Source organism: Excalfactoria chinensis, chromosome 4 (genome assembly GCF_039878825.1).
Source record: "Excalfactoria chinensis isolate bCotChi1 chromosome 4, bCotChi1.hap2, whole genome shotgun sequence".
Lineage (NCBI taxonomy): Eukaryota > Metazoa > Chordata > Aves > Galliformes > Phasianidae > Excalfactoria > Excalfactoria chinensis.
The window spans coordinates 29,172,236-29,188,727 of NC_092828.1; the positions used below are offsets into that span (position 1 = coordinate 29,172,236).

General features: G+C 44.2%; 1 protein-coding gene across 2 annotated transcripts in view; it reads right to left on the bottom strand.

Annotated features, from left to right (window-relative positions):
• The window catches only part of NFKB1 (nuclear factor kappa B subunit 1), a 55,785-nt gene that overhangs the window by 1,435 nt on the left and 37,858 nt on the right, over positions 1-16,492 (bottom strand). For both annotated transcript variants that reach the window (XM_072334180.1, XM_072334178.1), the window contains exons 12-23: positions 14,753-14,875; positions 13,532-13,621; positions 12,428-12,622; positions 9,967-10,108; positions 7,102-7,216; positions 4,896-5,097; positions 3,735-3,904; positions 2,798-2,900; positions 1,804-1,925; positions 935-1,004; positions 422-594; positions 112-289 (exon numbers count right to left, since the gene is read on the bottom strand). In XM_072334180.1, the coding sequence (XP_072190281.1) occupies positions 112-289; positions 422-594; positions 935-1,004; positions 1,804-1,925; positions 2,798-2,900; positions 3,735-3,904; positions 4,896-5,097; positions 7,102-7,216; positions 9,967-10,108; positions 12,428-12,622; positions 13,532-13,621; positions 14,753-14,875 (1,683 nt within the window). The remainder of the gene's footprint in view (positions 1-111; positions 290-421; positions 595-934; positions 1,005-1,803; positions 1,926-2,797; positions 2,901-3,734; positions 3,905-4,895; positions 5,098-7,101; positions 7,217-9,966; positions 10,109-12,427; positions 12,623-13,531; positions 13,622-14,752; positions 14,876-16,492) is intronic.

Here is a 16,492-nt window from a genome sequence, read left to right on the forward strand (position 1 = left end):
GCAGCTCAGACCTAACGGCTGAGGAACTCTGCTATCTATTAGCAGTCCAAAGTGAGGAGGGAGAACTAAAAGATGTTTTAAAAGTGCTCGATGTCGTGCTGTTAATTTTACCTGTCTCTCCCTTTGCAAAATTGGTCAGCGATGATGAAGGAAAAGCTTCTATTGCATTGTCCTCCTGGTGAGACTGCCTTGGAGAGCTAGATAGTGCTTTCTGAATTACTTCAATAGCTTCTGTGTGATCCATCTGTTTCAAAGCAGCAATCAGCTCTTGAACTGTACCTCCAGAAATCTAAGAGAGAAGACAGCAGATGCTCAGCTTCATCCTGGCTAGCTGAAACCAATGGGCTGCACTGTATCACTGGGCAAGGCAACATTCACTGCACAGCTGCATGTTCTTTACAATTTGTTACAGCTGCATTACCTTATAGTTATCTAGCAGAGTTTTCGAGGGTGAAGGGCTCAACCTGAAGGCATTGTTAAGAATGCCAAGCCCCAGCTTTTCTGCTAGAGTAGCCCAGTTCTTGCTTGGATCAGGTGTTTCCAATAGCTTGTAAAGCTGCTGCTTGGAGCTCTCATTCAGCTCTCTCAGAGGGCCTGGGGAACAGAAAAATATGCCTGTTATTTACCCAAGTCACACAGCAGTTCATTTCTGAGCAGAAGCGGAGACAAATTTAAAAGTATCTATTTTTGCATCCATTGGTACTTACTAATATATTGCTGTAATATCGGAAATGTACTAACTTGGGCCCTCGTGCCATGCTTCTTAACAGACTCTTCTCAGACCGCAGTGGTAGTGAGTACCCCTTCTCCCTCCCCTCCTCCCTCCCCACCTCCCTTACAAGCTGCTGTGGGCACGTTCTTCTGCAAGCGTACTTTTGGTACTCTGCTGTTTGTTACCAAGGGGATGTTGCCAGCTTGTCTTTACAGACATTACCTTGTGTCAGTAAGTCCTCCGAAACTGCTGCTGCTGCTATGTAGGGTTTGCCATTTAATATGTCATACACCTAAGAGAATACATTCAATTTAGTATTTAGCAAAACCAAAACCTATTTGTCCATTATTTTATTTATTTATTTATTTATTTAATTACAGAAAACCTGTGCGTACCATGAGCGATAGATCTGTAAGTTCATCTCCCTTAAGCTCTGTCATCTGGCAGTTACTGCCAGGACACAGAAGCAGCTTCTGGAATAAGCGAGGGTCTGTAGCAGTAGTTAAGTGGGGAGTTAGCAGCTGTCTACAGCCAGTGCTTTCAAGCAAAGCCCGAGCTACATTTTCATCTTTTCAGTACCACTGCCCAGCCTAGCTCCATTTGATCAGAGCTGCTGGCTACTTACATGCTCACATCATGCCAGCTGCATGTACTTGGATACTGAAGCTCAAACCATGTAATCTAACCAATGTTTAGGTGAGACACAAAAGTCTTTTTTCAGTACACATCATCCAGTCTGCAGTTCTACAGACCATGCAGCAGAGAAACTTATTACAGAGTGTCTCACCCTGACCCTGCAGACCCTGACCATGCACCTTCAGGCACATGCTGCTCCATCTGCTGCCCTTATCCATATTGACAACCCCAATGCAACTACTTTGAAGAAATGCCTGTTCAATCCTGCTCAGCAAAGTCGGCTGCTCTGAGGCTGCTCTGCTCTGAGTATTTCTTCCAATACTAACTCACTGTTTCTTGTGGCTCAGTAAGTTTGTTTGTGATGCCAGTCTGAGTGCTGCAGAAATTTGCCACCATTTAAATAACTGGATGAAATGAAACAAATTGTCAATACTAAAAGACAACAGCCCACGTACCTCCCAGTTGGCTGCCATATCCAGTGGTGTTGTTCCTGGTACAATTCCTTCATCATCATCATCTTTCACATCTTCTTCTACATCAAAGAGCGGCTCAAAGTTCTCAATGTGAGGATCTGCACCTGGAAAACAAGCGTGCAAGACATTTCTAAGGAAAGGCTTTTAAGCTGTTTTACGTCGTGCTGTTGAAAAGCACAGTTTAAAAAGCGACGTTAGAAGGTTTGCAATTCAAGACTGAGAATACACATTTGAACTCTGAAAATGGTGCTGTTTTTTTTAAATAAACTGAAGTGAAATGTCACACCATCCCCACGTATTCATCCATTATACAGATGGGGAAGAAAAGACAAGAGTGTGTTAAGGCCCAAAGAAAGCGTCTGATGATATAAACTGGCTTCCAGTTCCATTCTTGGCTCACACAGAGCACGTATGTGACGAAGCACTGGTGCAGGGCTTCCCTTTTGTAGTGTCAGAAAGCAGGAGTGTTATAAAAAGACCCAGCACACAGGCAGAGCAGTGGGAGGCTGGATTTCTGTGTCAATGGAGAAAATTCAGGTATTAAGGGATGAAACACAACTGAAAAAAGCATCCCAAAACACAATCAAACCAAATTTACTCCCATGATTCAAAACTGCAGAGACGTGTCCCCAGTTTCTTTGCCTGTAAAGCAGTCCAACCCTTATCCCAACTATAAAACTGGGTCTTTCGTCTGCTTCAGATATTAAAAACTATCTGCAAGTAGCCCAAAACTTCCAAGAATGCTTGGGAAGTATTTGTACTAACACAGTTTTGCTTTGTTTTTTGTAGCCATTAGATGGTGCTACAGAGTAGCAGAGCCTCTGAAACTAGGACTTCACAGAGGACAAACAAGCCTTTGTGCTTTTAACATCTGGTAACTTCTGCTCATTAAGAAGTTCACTGACTCTGTGTGCAACACCTCAACCTGAACTGGCACAGTGCGAGAGAACCCTGCAACAAACACTTGACCGAATACCTGCTGCTTTGAGAACTGCTGCCAGTTTCGTAAAGCCCCTTCCAGCTGCTATGTGAAGAGGCGTTGTGCCATCGTATGTAGTGCTGTCCACGTCTGCATCACCCTAAGTATTGAAAGAGAAGAAGAAAAATGCTATTCATCTGTACAGTACTGTTGCATAGAGACTTGCGTCTGCATGGACCTTGCTGCTCTGCAAGCAGCACCATTCTGTGCCTGTTTGCACAAGAATTCCAATCGCCTGAAAAGAATGAATTGGAAGTGACTACAACTGTCGGCACGCAATAACAGACAGTGGTTGTGCACTGCAGTGCCACAGCAGGAGGCACGCTGAGTGAACCAGGTAGATAGAACTCAAAAGCCACTTTGCATCCCATAATACTAATCAGATAATTGTTCTATTATCAGATTACCCGCAGCATTAGCCATGCACTGAAAGCTGCCTTCCTGCTGCCCTTCAGCAGAGCAGACGGGCCGCTAGCACATCTGTACTCCATACCCAGGGGAGCTACTGCAGGTAGCTGTGGGTGTGCGCAATTAAGTGTGCCGAGATCAAGGTGCGAGAGATGAGACAAATATTTACAGATATACACAGCTATCTCTCTGCACATCTGCACACACATTCCACCGCACCAGATCAGCAACTTGTTCAGGAGTTGTTTCATTGGCTGCTGGGATTACTCAGTGCAAATTAAGCAGGGCGCAGGCAGTCACGTCAGGGTCACCAACTACATTTCTCAGCTTACAAAAGGTTCATCAGCAGTGCTGAATGACTAATAGCAAATAAATAACAGTAGCGATAATTTCACCATGATACCAGTGAAAGTAATCAAGTCTATAAGGAGAAACATTACTTCAGTTCCACTGAAGGCTGACGTATTGTGAATGTCTTGGAAATATGTTTCTGGGAAGACCAGGGAAAAAGAACTTCTGCCCTCACCTCAAGCAAAAGGCAGCCTGCCAAGGGGATGTTCTCTTGTTCAACAGCTAAATGCAATGCAGTTCGTCCAGATTTTTGTTCCTGAGCATTGACGTTAACTCCAGCAGCAAGCAGTAGTTTCAGACAGGACAAGCTATTGGCGATCACCACCATGTGAATTGCACTGAGACCTACACAGAACCATTTGTGTACATTAGCACTTGAACAACACAGAAATGTCACAGCGATGACTTCTTAAGTGGCTACAAAATGACTGAGAGTTACTGTATTTATCTGAGCCCCCTTGCCTATCTAAGCACCAAAAATGGTGTTAATTAAAATGTTCTTTGTGCACAAAGTTGGAACTATTTGTGTTACTGATGGGGACTCAAAACCATGCATAAAATACCCATCAGCGAATGGCTGGAACAGAAGGGAAGAAGAAGGAGCCCACCTTAGAATGTTGTTGAAACATCCTGGAGAATGACTAATGCTCTTTAAGGTCAGACAGCCCTGTCACCTCTACATTAACTGCAGTGGCTCAGAAAGAGAATCATAAACCTTTCTGCTTATAAATAAGAAGAATCATCGACCCTCTCTGAGGAACTTCACACAGGTTTCTAATTGGCATAATGACATTTTTAGGCCACGTATTTTACTATCTACATCCAGTGCAAGAGTACTAAATTCAAATGACCCGTGCCATTGAATAGTGGGAGAGTTGGGTCTCCATGGGTATTTTATAAGCTTTAAGACTCGGTGGTCCCAAAGTTCCAGAGGTGATACTTGACACTGGTCCAGAAATGCCTTTTGAGGGGATTTCGTTCACTAGAGAGGAGGAAATATTTTCAGGTGGAATTTCTCTAAACAGCGGCTCTGTGGGGCATCTCAAGAGGAAAGCAGCTCTCAAAATTCTGTGATACTGAAGAAGAAAAAGTTCCAATCCACGCTGTGCAATACGGACATTATCAACCTCTATGTTCCATCTAACCACAAAACCTACACGTCTTTGTTCTCTTAGCTGACTGCAGGTGTGTAAAAGCCAAGGATATAATGTGCAAACCATGGAAAGATGTGACTTCCAAAGTCTGTATCTATGTAGAAAGGCTGGGCTGTCAGAAATGGTGAGGTGCTTGTCTAGGAGGTAAGTAAATGTGAGGTACAGGCACTATCGTTCCATACCTTCACCATTGGAAAGGTCGATCATTGATGATGCCTTCTTATGCTTGAGGAGCAGACCCAGAATCTTGTCATCTCCTTCAGCAGCAGCTAAATGTAAGACAGAGTTCCCGTGGCGATCCAAGAGGTTGACATTTGCACCAGCCTTCAGCAAGTCTTCTACCACTTCTGCCTGCTTTGTGATGACTGCCAGGTGCAAGGGGGTCTGGAAGGGACACAAGTGAGCCGTGAGAAGATGAGGGGCAACTACACGCCTTTACAGAAATCTGCTAAGCCAAAGAAAGCACCTACTGTGGGGCGCTGCTCCACTTTTAACGCTGGCACAGGTGAAAAACTTCTGTACAGGTACATTTTCTTCTGCTGCATAATACAGATAGGGTTTCTACTTAGTGGAAATAAAAGCCACCTCACTGGTGCCAGCAGTCAGGCTTGAGGAGGAAGGCAGACATTGCCTGCTCTGTGGACTGGGGGACTAACCTGGCTGTTTGTGGTGCACCTTGGGAAATGAGAATCCCTGTACTCCCAGAGGCAGTAACCCTGTTTGCAGCTGCCCCCTGCCAAGCTCCTGCCACAGAAGGAACGCACACACTTACAGAGTTTGTTCAGCTCCGCCTCCACAACTGAACCATACTCTAATTTTGCTCCTAAAAAGCAAGTTCCCAAACCCAGGTTTAGGATCTCCTAATCCTTCAAAACAACTACACACAAAAAAGCAGAAAAAACTCACTGTTCTGTTTGTCAGAGTTCAGAGTGCACAACATCATCTAGCTGATACTGTCTGCATGGTTCCCATTTTTGCACAAAGACACCTGCAGCACTGAGGCTCTCAGGCTGAGATTTCCAGCTTTTCCAGGACTAACTGTATTCTGCATCCTCGTCAGTAAGAAGCTTCACCAATCACAAAGCACGCATTTAACAGTGAGGCACTGCACTGCTTAGGAAATCCTATTCCTCACACTAAAACAATCTGAAAGACGCAGAAGATTCCATCTTCATATCATTATTTTTATATTTACAGATGACTGTAAAAAAAGGAACTAATTTCAGCTCTCTACAATAAGCTTGTGTTTGTCAGTAGAAACGCCAATGTATTTGCAATTAATTACTTGAATTTATACGGCAAAGCATGATTCATCGTTCAGAGTATCTGTACAGAAGGAAAATCTTAGACTAAACTTGCATTTCCTCCCATCACTGGCTTAAGGTTTCAGTGGAAGGTAGAAGAGCTGGAGAAGTCTGGTAGTTTGAGATTTATTTCTTGTATGGAGCACAGTTTTGCTTCCTATTTCTGTTAAGCAGAGGGCACAGAAAATTGCTTTCATCACCTTCCACATTTCAAACTTCCTTTATGCGAACACAAAAACGAAACATGAAAGAGGAGAAAGAAGTCACAATAAAACCTCGGAGATTATCTGCACAGAGTGAAGTCTCGGCTTTACCATTTACAGCTTGGTGCTGAACAGAAAGAGATGGCACAAATCTCACGAGTGCTGCTGTGTGACGTCCAGCTGGGTGCCTTTAGGACAACGGAACGGTGCACATGGCTGAAAAGAGCTCCTTGTACTGGCAAGTTTCCACAGCTCTTTTTAAAGCCCATCTAAGTTGCAGCAGAAAAAGCTCAGTCTGTGTTACAGATAAGGAGAGAATTGTGCTGGGCTGCTGACAGTTACTTCCCTACTGGGTCAAAGACGTGCTTTTGTGTGTGTTCTAAATGTTACACTGTGAGCCAAGAAACGAAAGAGAAACCTTGGTGCTCATACAGCGGGCACGAGGACCTTCTAGGCTACAGAAAGACACAGCTGTTACAAGCCTCCTCAGCAACTCAATCATGACCCTGAGTTATCCTGCATTACAAAGTTTGAAAGCGCCCAGAGTCGGGACGCTAATCCACATCTCTGGTGTGATAACAGAGGAGCCAAATAATGAAAATACAAACTGAAGAATTCAGTATTTTGGGGCTGTTCTACAAACAGAGACGTTTCTCTTAACACCAAGGCAGTTAGGAACTGACAGAGTGAAAAGCACACCCTTGTTCTTCCACCGCCTTACAGCGTGTCACCGCGTTCCTCTGTCTGTGCAATTCTAAACCTGTTTGCCTTACTATCTGATCTGGGCTCATTCTGATGAACAGAAGGAAGATAAGACAGTAAGGAGTACAGTGTTTGCTGGCTGAATGATCCCCATCAGTTACACCACCACAACAGCTTACCTGATAAAGGTCATTTCTCATGTTGATAATGCTGTTATAATTCATATCTGGCATCACTTCCAAGAGGTTTTTAACCAGTTCTCTATGAAGGTGGATAATTGACAAATGCAGGACACTGAAACAAAATAACAGATCAGCATTGTTACTGTATTCTCAAAGGTATGATACAAATATTGGGCTGTACATTTGACTATTAGAAGTCATGGCCGACACCTAAAATGAATGCAAATACCAAAACATATCGAGTGAGAAGAGAGCTGTGTGTAACCCTTCCATCACAAAAGGAGATTCAGGATGGATTTTGCTGGTCCTGACTACGACCTCGCTACTAGTCCAACAAATAAAAGCTTTGTATCACGAAGAAATGTCTCAGAACCTGTTTGAAATACCCAGATTCTTCACTGTTTTTTTTCTAGCGTTTGGAATCACTCAGCACACTGGCATCTCTTCCTGTCAAAGCCTTCCTCCAGAATTTCCACAGCCTCATCTGCTACCCAGGCAGATTTTCCCTTGGGGGTTCCCCTCTCCCCAGGCTGAAGGTTTTTCTTGTTTTAATTATCAAGCAAAATGACTCAGGGCTCAGGCCAGTGACCAACAAACCCAGGGTTTGCAGCAGTGGCCAAAGGTGTCTGACTTGCTGAAGGAAAAACGTGCTGAGGGACATGAGTGACTCTGCAAAGCAAAGCATTGCTTCTGCTGAGTTCCTGCTGCAGCCTTTGCTGTGCTCTGCTCCAGGGACGGCTCCTTCACACCGCCAGCCACAGTGGCTGTACTTGCCAAAAAAACGCCAGGAAAAAAGCAGGTTGTGACTCTGATCACTCACCTGATCTGTCCTGTTTCTTTGAGTTGTCCTTTCAAAGCCGTGCCCTGTTTTGAATCACACCTTAGCAAGCTCTCCCCTGGCCAACTTCTAGATTGTCTTAAGCCTTTTGCTGAGGGGACACATCAGCACAGGTCACACGATGTGCTGCTAAGTAACCTGCTCCAGGAATACCTGCAGACACATCTACGCTTCCATCAGAAAAATATAGAAGTCCCTTGCCATTTCTGGCATAGAGTCCTCTTTCAGTTCAGTGTGAGCACTCTGAACTCCAAAATATGTTAAAAAGGCAAAAAAAAACCAAAAACCCCTAAGATTCCTAAAACAAACTCATCCCTGAAGGGCTGTTTATTGGCTCTGGACGCTGCTTTAGGCAGCACTGTGGCACTTCTCCTCCCTCAGCTCTTCCGTGCTGTTCCAACAGTCCCACCGCTGTCATACAGAAGTGTTCCCCCGCTCCCCAGCAGGCACCCTTCTATGCTCTCTCATGCTGACGTTTTATTTCCAGATCTCACAGATTTGCTCTTGTACTGCACTCAGCTCTCTTTCCTGTGGTAAATATCGCACTTTTACCCCGTGGAGGCCAAGTGTTTTAATACTCTTTGACTCCATGAGATCAGTACTATAAACACAGTAACAGCCAGCACTGCTGTAAGTATACTCTGATCACAGATTAACGTAGCCGGTATCAAAGCCGTCACACAACACACAGATCTCAACAAAGGTATTTTCATTCCCTGCAGACTGTTCCCATGAAAGAAGAGCAAAACTGCAGTCAGGAACGTTCTTTAACAGCTTCAGCACAAAACGCGCAGTCTTTGCCACACGCTTGTAAGGGTTACAAGGAAAGTTACAGAGAACTGACTCATAAATTGTGGAATTCTGGTTTTCTCTTCACCAGCTCCTGTGACAGAGCTGGCAGACGGCTGCCGGAACTTTGGTTTGTTCCATAGCTGCAGAGCTATTTGGATGCATTACACGCTCACAGTCTGACTCCTTCCCAGGAGAACAGCAACACAAGCTCGAGACTCACACACTTGCAGGTACTTCTTGATCCAGGAAAAATAACTGTCATCATGATTAAACTACTTTGACTTTGTTGAAATGCCCTTCAAGTCCAAATCTGGGGAACACCACAGTGATGTTTAAATGCAGGTCACTCTTACTGGGACAGACATTAATACTCCCACCATCTTCTGGGGAGATTTTTGGTTTTTTTGCATTAAAACCAAACAAAACCAACAAATGCACACAGAAGTTGTACTGTCCCAAGTGCCAGCACATTTTATTGCTAGCCCCTACCTCATCCATACACTGTTTAACCTCAAAGCTTCATCAGATTGCCAGCTGGAGAGCCAAGTAAGCAGTTCTTAGTGATTCTGAGTATTTAGCGGATCAGCGCTCTGAGGCCTGCTTCAGTCTCTTATGATTTTCCATCTGGTTAGAGACCTTAAGTTTTACCTGGCTTCTACTGCACAAAACACTGCAAATAAAGGAAACACGAATGACTGCGCAGGACCTGCCCCAAACCTGCCAGCTAAAAAGTGACAATGGGATAATATCACTTGTTTACTCAAGAGAGATCATCTCTGCATGTGTTCAGAATCACTTCCACCAAGCTTGGTTTTAAATAACCACTAATAATCTGTGCCTCACTGTATTTCAGTCTGACCCACGCAATCTGCACAGTGTCCTTTGGTATCAGTAGGAGAAAAGCAGCAAGGACTCTCTTAACTATTAGTTCTACTCCCAGAGCATCCACAACTTAAAATTCCCTAGGAAGAACTAAGGACTTGCATAGAAAAAAAGCAGGGCACACTCCTGCAGCACAAAGCTGGTCGTCTCCATCAACTGTGTTCCATGACACCAACACAGCAATTCATGCTCAGCACTGATCTCCCAGACAGCATAAAGGAGAACGCTGCTCATTTGCTTAGTGGTGCTGCAGTCCCTGATCAGCGCCCACAGCAGATGGAACGCTGACTGCACTCTGCTGCCAAAGACTTAACTCTCCAGTTGCTAAGTCCTTGCCAGCACTGACTTACTTGTCTCCATTGTCATCCTGGACAGCAGTGAGATGGCGCTGAACAGCTAGCAGCATCCTCACATCTCCAGTTACAGCATAATCAAAGAGGGCGTTGCAGTGACGCTTGGCAAGCTGCATCGCCTTCTCCAGGAACAGACCATCTGCAACACAAATGTTTGCCTTCATTAGCTTGGTTGTCTTCCCGGTAGCAGCACCTTCTTTTGGCACAGGTTTGTGCTGCCACAGAAATACGAAGTGCAAATCACCACACATTCATTATTTACCCATTCGCTGAGATGGGCTGTTAATTACACCTGAGAGGAAAGGATAGAGGGAGTGAGTCTCTTGGAAGGAAAACAGGGCACACGCTGAGCACTCTGGCAGCAGGAATCCTGAGAACAGCCCAGCTCTGGAAGCTGCCTGTGGTTTGAGTGGCACTGATAGTTCCATTAATGTGCATTTGTGTGCAGTGAAACAAAAGGAACAGAAACTTGGAACTGCTCAGATACAAGTGACAGGCAAAGACTCTTGTCCATAAAGCACTTACAAGAACATCCCACATAGCTCTGACTGATTTCAACTGGAGCAAACAGAGGCACAAGAAGCCTAAGAGACCTATGGGAAAGAAAGGTTGAGGGAACTGGGCTAGCTTAGATTAGAGAAGGCTCGGGACACCTCACTGTGGCTTTCCAATAGTTGAAGGGAGCATATAAACAGGAAGGGGAACAGCTGTTTACAAGGGTGGATAGTGACAGGACAAGGGGGAATGGTTTAAACTGAGACAGGGGAGGTTTAGCTTAGATATTAGGAGGAAGTTTTTCACACAGAGGGTGGTGACGCACTGGAACAGGTCTGCCCAGGGATGTCGTGGATGCCCCATCCCTGGAGGCATTCAAGGCCAGGCTGGATGTGGCTCTGGGCAGCCTGGGCTGGTGGTTGGCGACCCTGCACATAGCAGGGGGTTGAAACTGGATGAGCATTGTGGTCCTTTTCAACCCAGGCCATTCTGTGATTCTATCAAATATTGTACAGAAACTCACAGAGAAAATATGGCATAAATGCAGAGCTTTGTGTCCCCTCCCCAGCCTGAATGAGGCACTCTCCAGCTTTACATGGGCATTCATAACTGAGGGAGGCCGCTGGCTGCTCTGCCAGTACTTTGTGGTTCTGTATTGGCAGAGACTAGTGAAAATGAAACAGATAAACTTTGAAACCACAGTCCTTGTTCTGAGAAGTGGTATCATCTGAAACCAGCCCGTATTCTGAGCTAATTCAAGTTTCTATGAAAGTAAGGATAGGAATCGCTAACAGCAAACAGGTGAAATGGATGATATAATTTACATAGGGCTCACACAGGGAGGGAACACATTGGGATTTCCAGCTACCTTACTAATCCTTATTAACACGAACACAGAATTTCTGTATGCCAGAGGCTAACCCAGCTACCCAAGAAGTTTATGTTTACAGCCTCGAGATCACGGTGGCTCCCAGACTGTATGCATAGGCTGATACATTTTTACTTGTTATTTACTCCTTAACACTCAGTAATAGGATTCAATAGATGCTGTATTCAGGATACACAGCCAACATAAAAAGCATTAAGCAATTCAGTCTTTACTCATACAACAGAAAAATCCAAAACAATTGGGATGCTGGACCTCTCTGGTTTCAAGCACGCAGAAAAAAACACCACATCTCCCTACCCCAATTGCTGAGTTTGTAATGTGATGAGAAGCACGGTTACTCAAATCCTTTAAAACAGTCATTATTCATGTTAAAAAAACCCACAGCGACACCAACTATAGCACTACATGCTAGAGTTTCCCAGGCAAAGAAAATCTTGCTGCCTGAGAAATGGTGATTTGTTTCATGGACTTTATAACCCTACTGCTGAGCCACTCCTACCGACTGTTCCTGTCTTCCTCCCCTTTTTGTTCACTGGTTGGTTGCATAAAAGGCTTTGCTACATGTCATTTTCCTATGTATTTGCTGTATGGAAACAGATGATAGGTTTACATTTTATATTCAAACCTTTAAGGCTACTTTGCATGCAATTTTAAAGCAGAACTGCAGGGAAGGACAGCACAACGATCACACAGACCTTCTTTATCCATTAAAGCCCACCAAAAATGAAAAGGCACTGAACTGTATACACTGAATTGCATTCCGTGTGTGGTCACTGCTTTCAGTCAGCCTCACACAGGTTTATTATAAAGCAGCAATAAACGTGCCCAGCACGCTCAGCTTTCTCACCTCCTTGCGGGACGGGGGCATACCCAGTGGCAGTATGAAGGTGTAGGATTATCTCCCAATCTATGTACAAGGAGGGATCTCAGGTTCTAGAGAGCTGAACTGCTCTTCCCTCCTCAAAGGAAAATTATCATGTTTTCAAAACAGCAAGCAGACATTCACGGAGTTTCCAAGACTTAACACCAGCTTTGCCCTCTACCACAAATATGATCTGCCTATTGTTCACTTACCCTGGCAACCACACTTTGCTTTGTTTCCTTCATCTTCACAGCACAAAGAAGCATCCTCTTTCTCCTCATTACGACCAGAGGTTCTGCACTCATTCTTCTCCATAGTTTCCACTTTCACGTCATGTTCCGTGTCCCATTTGTCACTTTGTTTATCAGAGCTCTCTTCATCTTTTTCAGCTGTGCTACTTGACAGTTCTTCAAACAGGAATAAATACCATTAGTGTTCAATACTCCCACTTTTCTTTTGTTCAAGCAACAAAGCTCAACCAGCAGTAACTAAACCCTAAAAAACTCAAGATAAAAATTTCCTTAGACATAGGGGTTATCTTTAAACACTCACAAATCACAGTACTATGGATACCAACTCACAGGGACAGACAGAGCAACATAACTCACTCTGCAGGGATTATTTTCTGTTCTGTTTTCATCGGCCTCTGTTTTAAAGATAACCTTTTACATATCCAAAACAGACACACACCCCTTCAAAAGAACATCGATCCAAGTGAAGTGCTGCTAGGCAATCTACTGCAATTAATCAGATTTGTTTTCCCTGACAGCAAATTCATCCCTGAGACTTTGGAAATAACTACAGAATATTCACCAGGCAGATCTGAAATTATTTCTCTGTTTTAGGAAGACGGGACTGTCCTTATCATTGCTCCAATCTTTCCATAAACTCTAACATTACTTTTTCTTTTTACTACTGTGTAGTACCAGACTGCAGCAACTAAAGAAGATGCCTTTTCTCTGGTCAAGTCTTGGGTCATCTCTCGCAACAGCAAAAGGGCTGTTGCTCAAAACATAGAGTGAATGTACAAAGCACACAGAGGTAATCCAGTGACTGCTTCACAGATGTTAGCGGTTAAAAAGAAGACACACACAGATGTAAGGTGGACTCTGACATAACTGAAGAGAAGCAGAGCAGTGTAACATACGTGAACCTCTGAGTCACTGGAGGTTCTAGGAAAGGGACTGGTTCTAGGGGAAAAGCTCTCCCCCCCACAGCACACTTAGTTCAACCTGCGTAACATCTGCTCATATTGTAGAAGAAAAAGACAGTCAAACTCAATTCAACTGCTGAAAGAATTACATCTTCAGGGTTACCATGTTTCATTCCGGCATTGGACTTCGTTGTGCCGGGGTGGAAATGCATTCCTCCAAAAGCAGGGTAACCATAGGAAGGATAACTGAACCCTGCAGGTAGGAAGATGAAGAATTAATAGAATTATACCCCCAAAGCAATGAAAACAACATCTTGAAGAACACCAAGACTAAAGAACTGAAGTTTTATTTCCTACATAGTTTGCGTTTCACAGAATCATAGAGAATCTTGAGTTGGAAGGGACCCGATGAGGACCACTGAGTCCAACTGCAGGCTCCACAAAGGACCACACAAAAGCCAGACCATATGTCTGAGAGCCTTGTCCAAATGCATCTTGAACTCCATCAAGCTCGTTGCCATGACAACTTCCCTGGGGAGCCTGTTCTGCTGCCTGACCACCCTTTCTGCAAAGAACCTTTTCCTAACACCCAGCCTGAACTTCCTCTGTCACAGCTTCAATTTGACTCCATCCTTTTAAAACAAATTTCCCATACAGGCTGCACTCTGCCCCGTCCCTTCAAAAACACTCACAAGTCCCGTGTCCCCAGGACACGCGTACACATGTAACATCACCAGTACGCTGCGTTATGATTTGAATCATCGTGGTTACCGCAGATTTGTGTTCAGTTGTTGTATTGTTGATGTGCTGGTAGCAATGCATGTAACAACTTGACAACTGCTGCTTATCCCCCTCCTTTAAAGAAGGGCTACAAAGGTACTGCAGCTCAGATGACATTTGCTGATCTACATCATTAATGCTGTGCTGCAAGAAATCGAAGCACTGCTCTTATGATCCTGCACCTCAGATATGCTCTGGGTTTAACAGACAGGGCACAGTATGCAATTTAGTAATTAATACCTCAATTTTTTAAACAATTCTTCATGGTACCAGGGTTAATTAGCTACATTCCACCTGTGGTTCTAGTAATAACCATGAACTTGTTTAATTTTAACTCAGACTCCAGCTAGAAAGGTGTTTTCTGTGACTTAAAGCTTCAAAAAAGAAGAAAAAAGTCACCAGGAGCAGTGTAACCAAGCAGGACTGAAAAGGAGCTGATGAGTTACATGGAAAACAAGGAGCAGCTTGACTGAAATGAAAAACAGCAGTACAAGGACAGGGTGGAATGAGCGGAATTCCTCATTTCATCATGAGAACAATTATCTGTCAAACGGGCACTGAGAGCAGAACCCCATTCTCTCTTTCCCCAGAGCCACTGTCTTACCAGAGCTGGCACCGCCGCCTCCTCCTCCGAACATGCCTCCGCCTCCTGCGCCGCTGCCTCCACCGTAGCCATCGGAGAAGTTTGGCATGAGCTTCTGCCTCTTCCTCTGCACTTCTTCTTTATCTGCATGTCAGGTGAGAAGGGACAGACAGAATAAGGAGTCACTCTTACTGGAGTCCACACCCAGAAAAAGATGCAGAAAGGCTGAAAGGGGCTCAGAGCTTCCTTCAAAAGCAGCTCATGTAATATTCTTCCATGTTTAATCTGAGTCATAAATCAGAACACATGCCTTGAACTAAATACTTGTTCAGGAATATCTTCCTTTGAAGAATATAAGCACAGATTTCTCCACTAAGCGAATCTACTTCAGAAACAGACCCTCCTCAAAGCGTCAGCAAAATCACAAGGCACTCTGATCCCCTACAGCACAGAGCATCAGCAGAGCCCTGTAAACTTCTGTCAAGGGGTAAGAATGGTGAGATACGTTGAAAACAACACTGCTTGAAACGATTTGCTTAAGTTAATAGGAAGGACAATGGAATAAAGAGCTTATTTTCAGGTGACACATAATACTGTCAGACAACCTGGAAGAGCAGCTGACAGAAAGACTAAGCATTTTATCAGCTAAGTAAAAAATATCCATATCCTGCCCAGGACAGCAAAACACAAAGATTCAGAATCACAAAATCCTTCAAGTTGGAAAGAACCCTTAAAGGTCCTGCACTCCAGCTCCCCTGCAATGAACAGGACATCCATAGCTAGATCACGTTGCTCAGAGCCTGGTCCAGCCCGGCCTTGAATGTCTTCAGGGCGGGGCTTCCACCACATCACTGGGCAACCTGTTCCAGTGCTTCAGCACCCTCACTGTAAAGGACTTTGCAGAAGAAATATCCCAGGGACTGGGGAAAGTAAAAAATTATGACAAGGAGAACTGCCAGAAGAAAGATACAAACATTACAGAGATTGCAATCCAATAAAAAAACTGCTGAGAAAATGAGACAATCTTCAGTAAACAAGCAAGTAGTTTTCTGCAGATGTAGGACAGAACGAAATTCCACACACAGTCACATCAGTCAGTGCATCAAACCAGACAGCTGAATGTATGCAATAGTATACTGGAAAGCAAAATGCATTATTCCCATGCATACATGACCTGGAAGTATGTATGTATGCACGTCCCAGGCACACTCGCACTAATGAAGAGAGAAAATGCCAGATAGCAATCTAGTCAGAAAAACAAACAGCCTACATACACGTCTAAGCTCATATGAACACCTGTAAGAGGGAAAAATACAGTCCCTAAATGGTAATTTTATGGTTATGTGGGACATTCAAAAACGCACACAATGTTGAATAAACTCCTCTCCTTTGAGAGTCTCAAAGAAGTTTGCTTCACATTGGGCAGTTCTGCTCTGCAGGTGTATACTTTATTTTCTCTAAGACTTGGGTAAGGGATCCTTCAGCCATCACTGACACAAAATCCTCCAGCAACGCTGCAAGTTTCTGAAAAAGAATGCTTTCTGTTCTTTTATTATGATAAGTGTAAAACAGATTCACTCGTACCATAACCTCCCTCCCCTCTGTCTCCTCAGTTGTCCTTAGTCCATTAGCACGGACGCACTCATATTTTAGGTTATTTCACCCCAACTCCATGTTAGACGCTGCATACTTGCAAGATTAGGGCTTCACAGCATGGACTGAAGGCAGGTTAACTGTTCGGCAAAAAGACCGCTGCCTCGG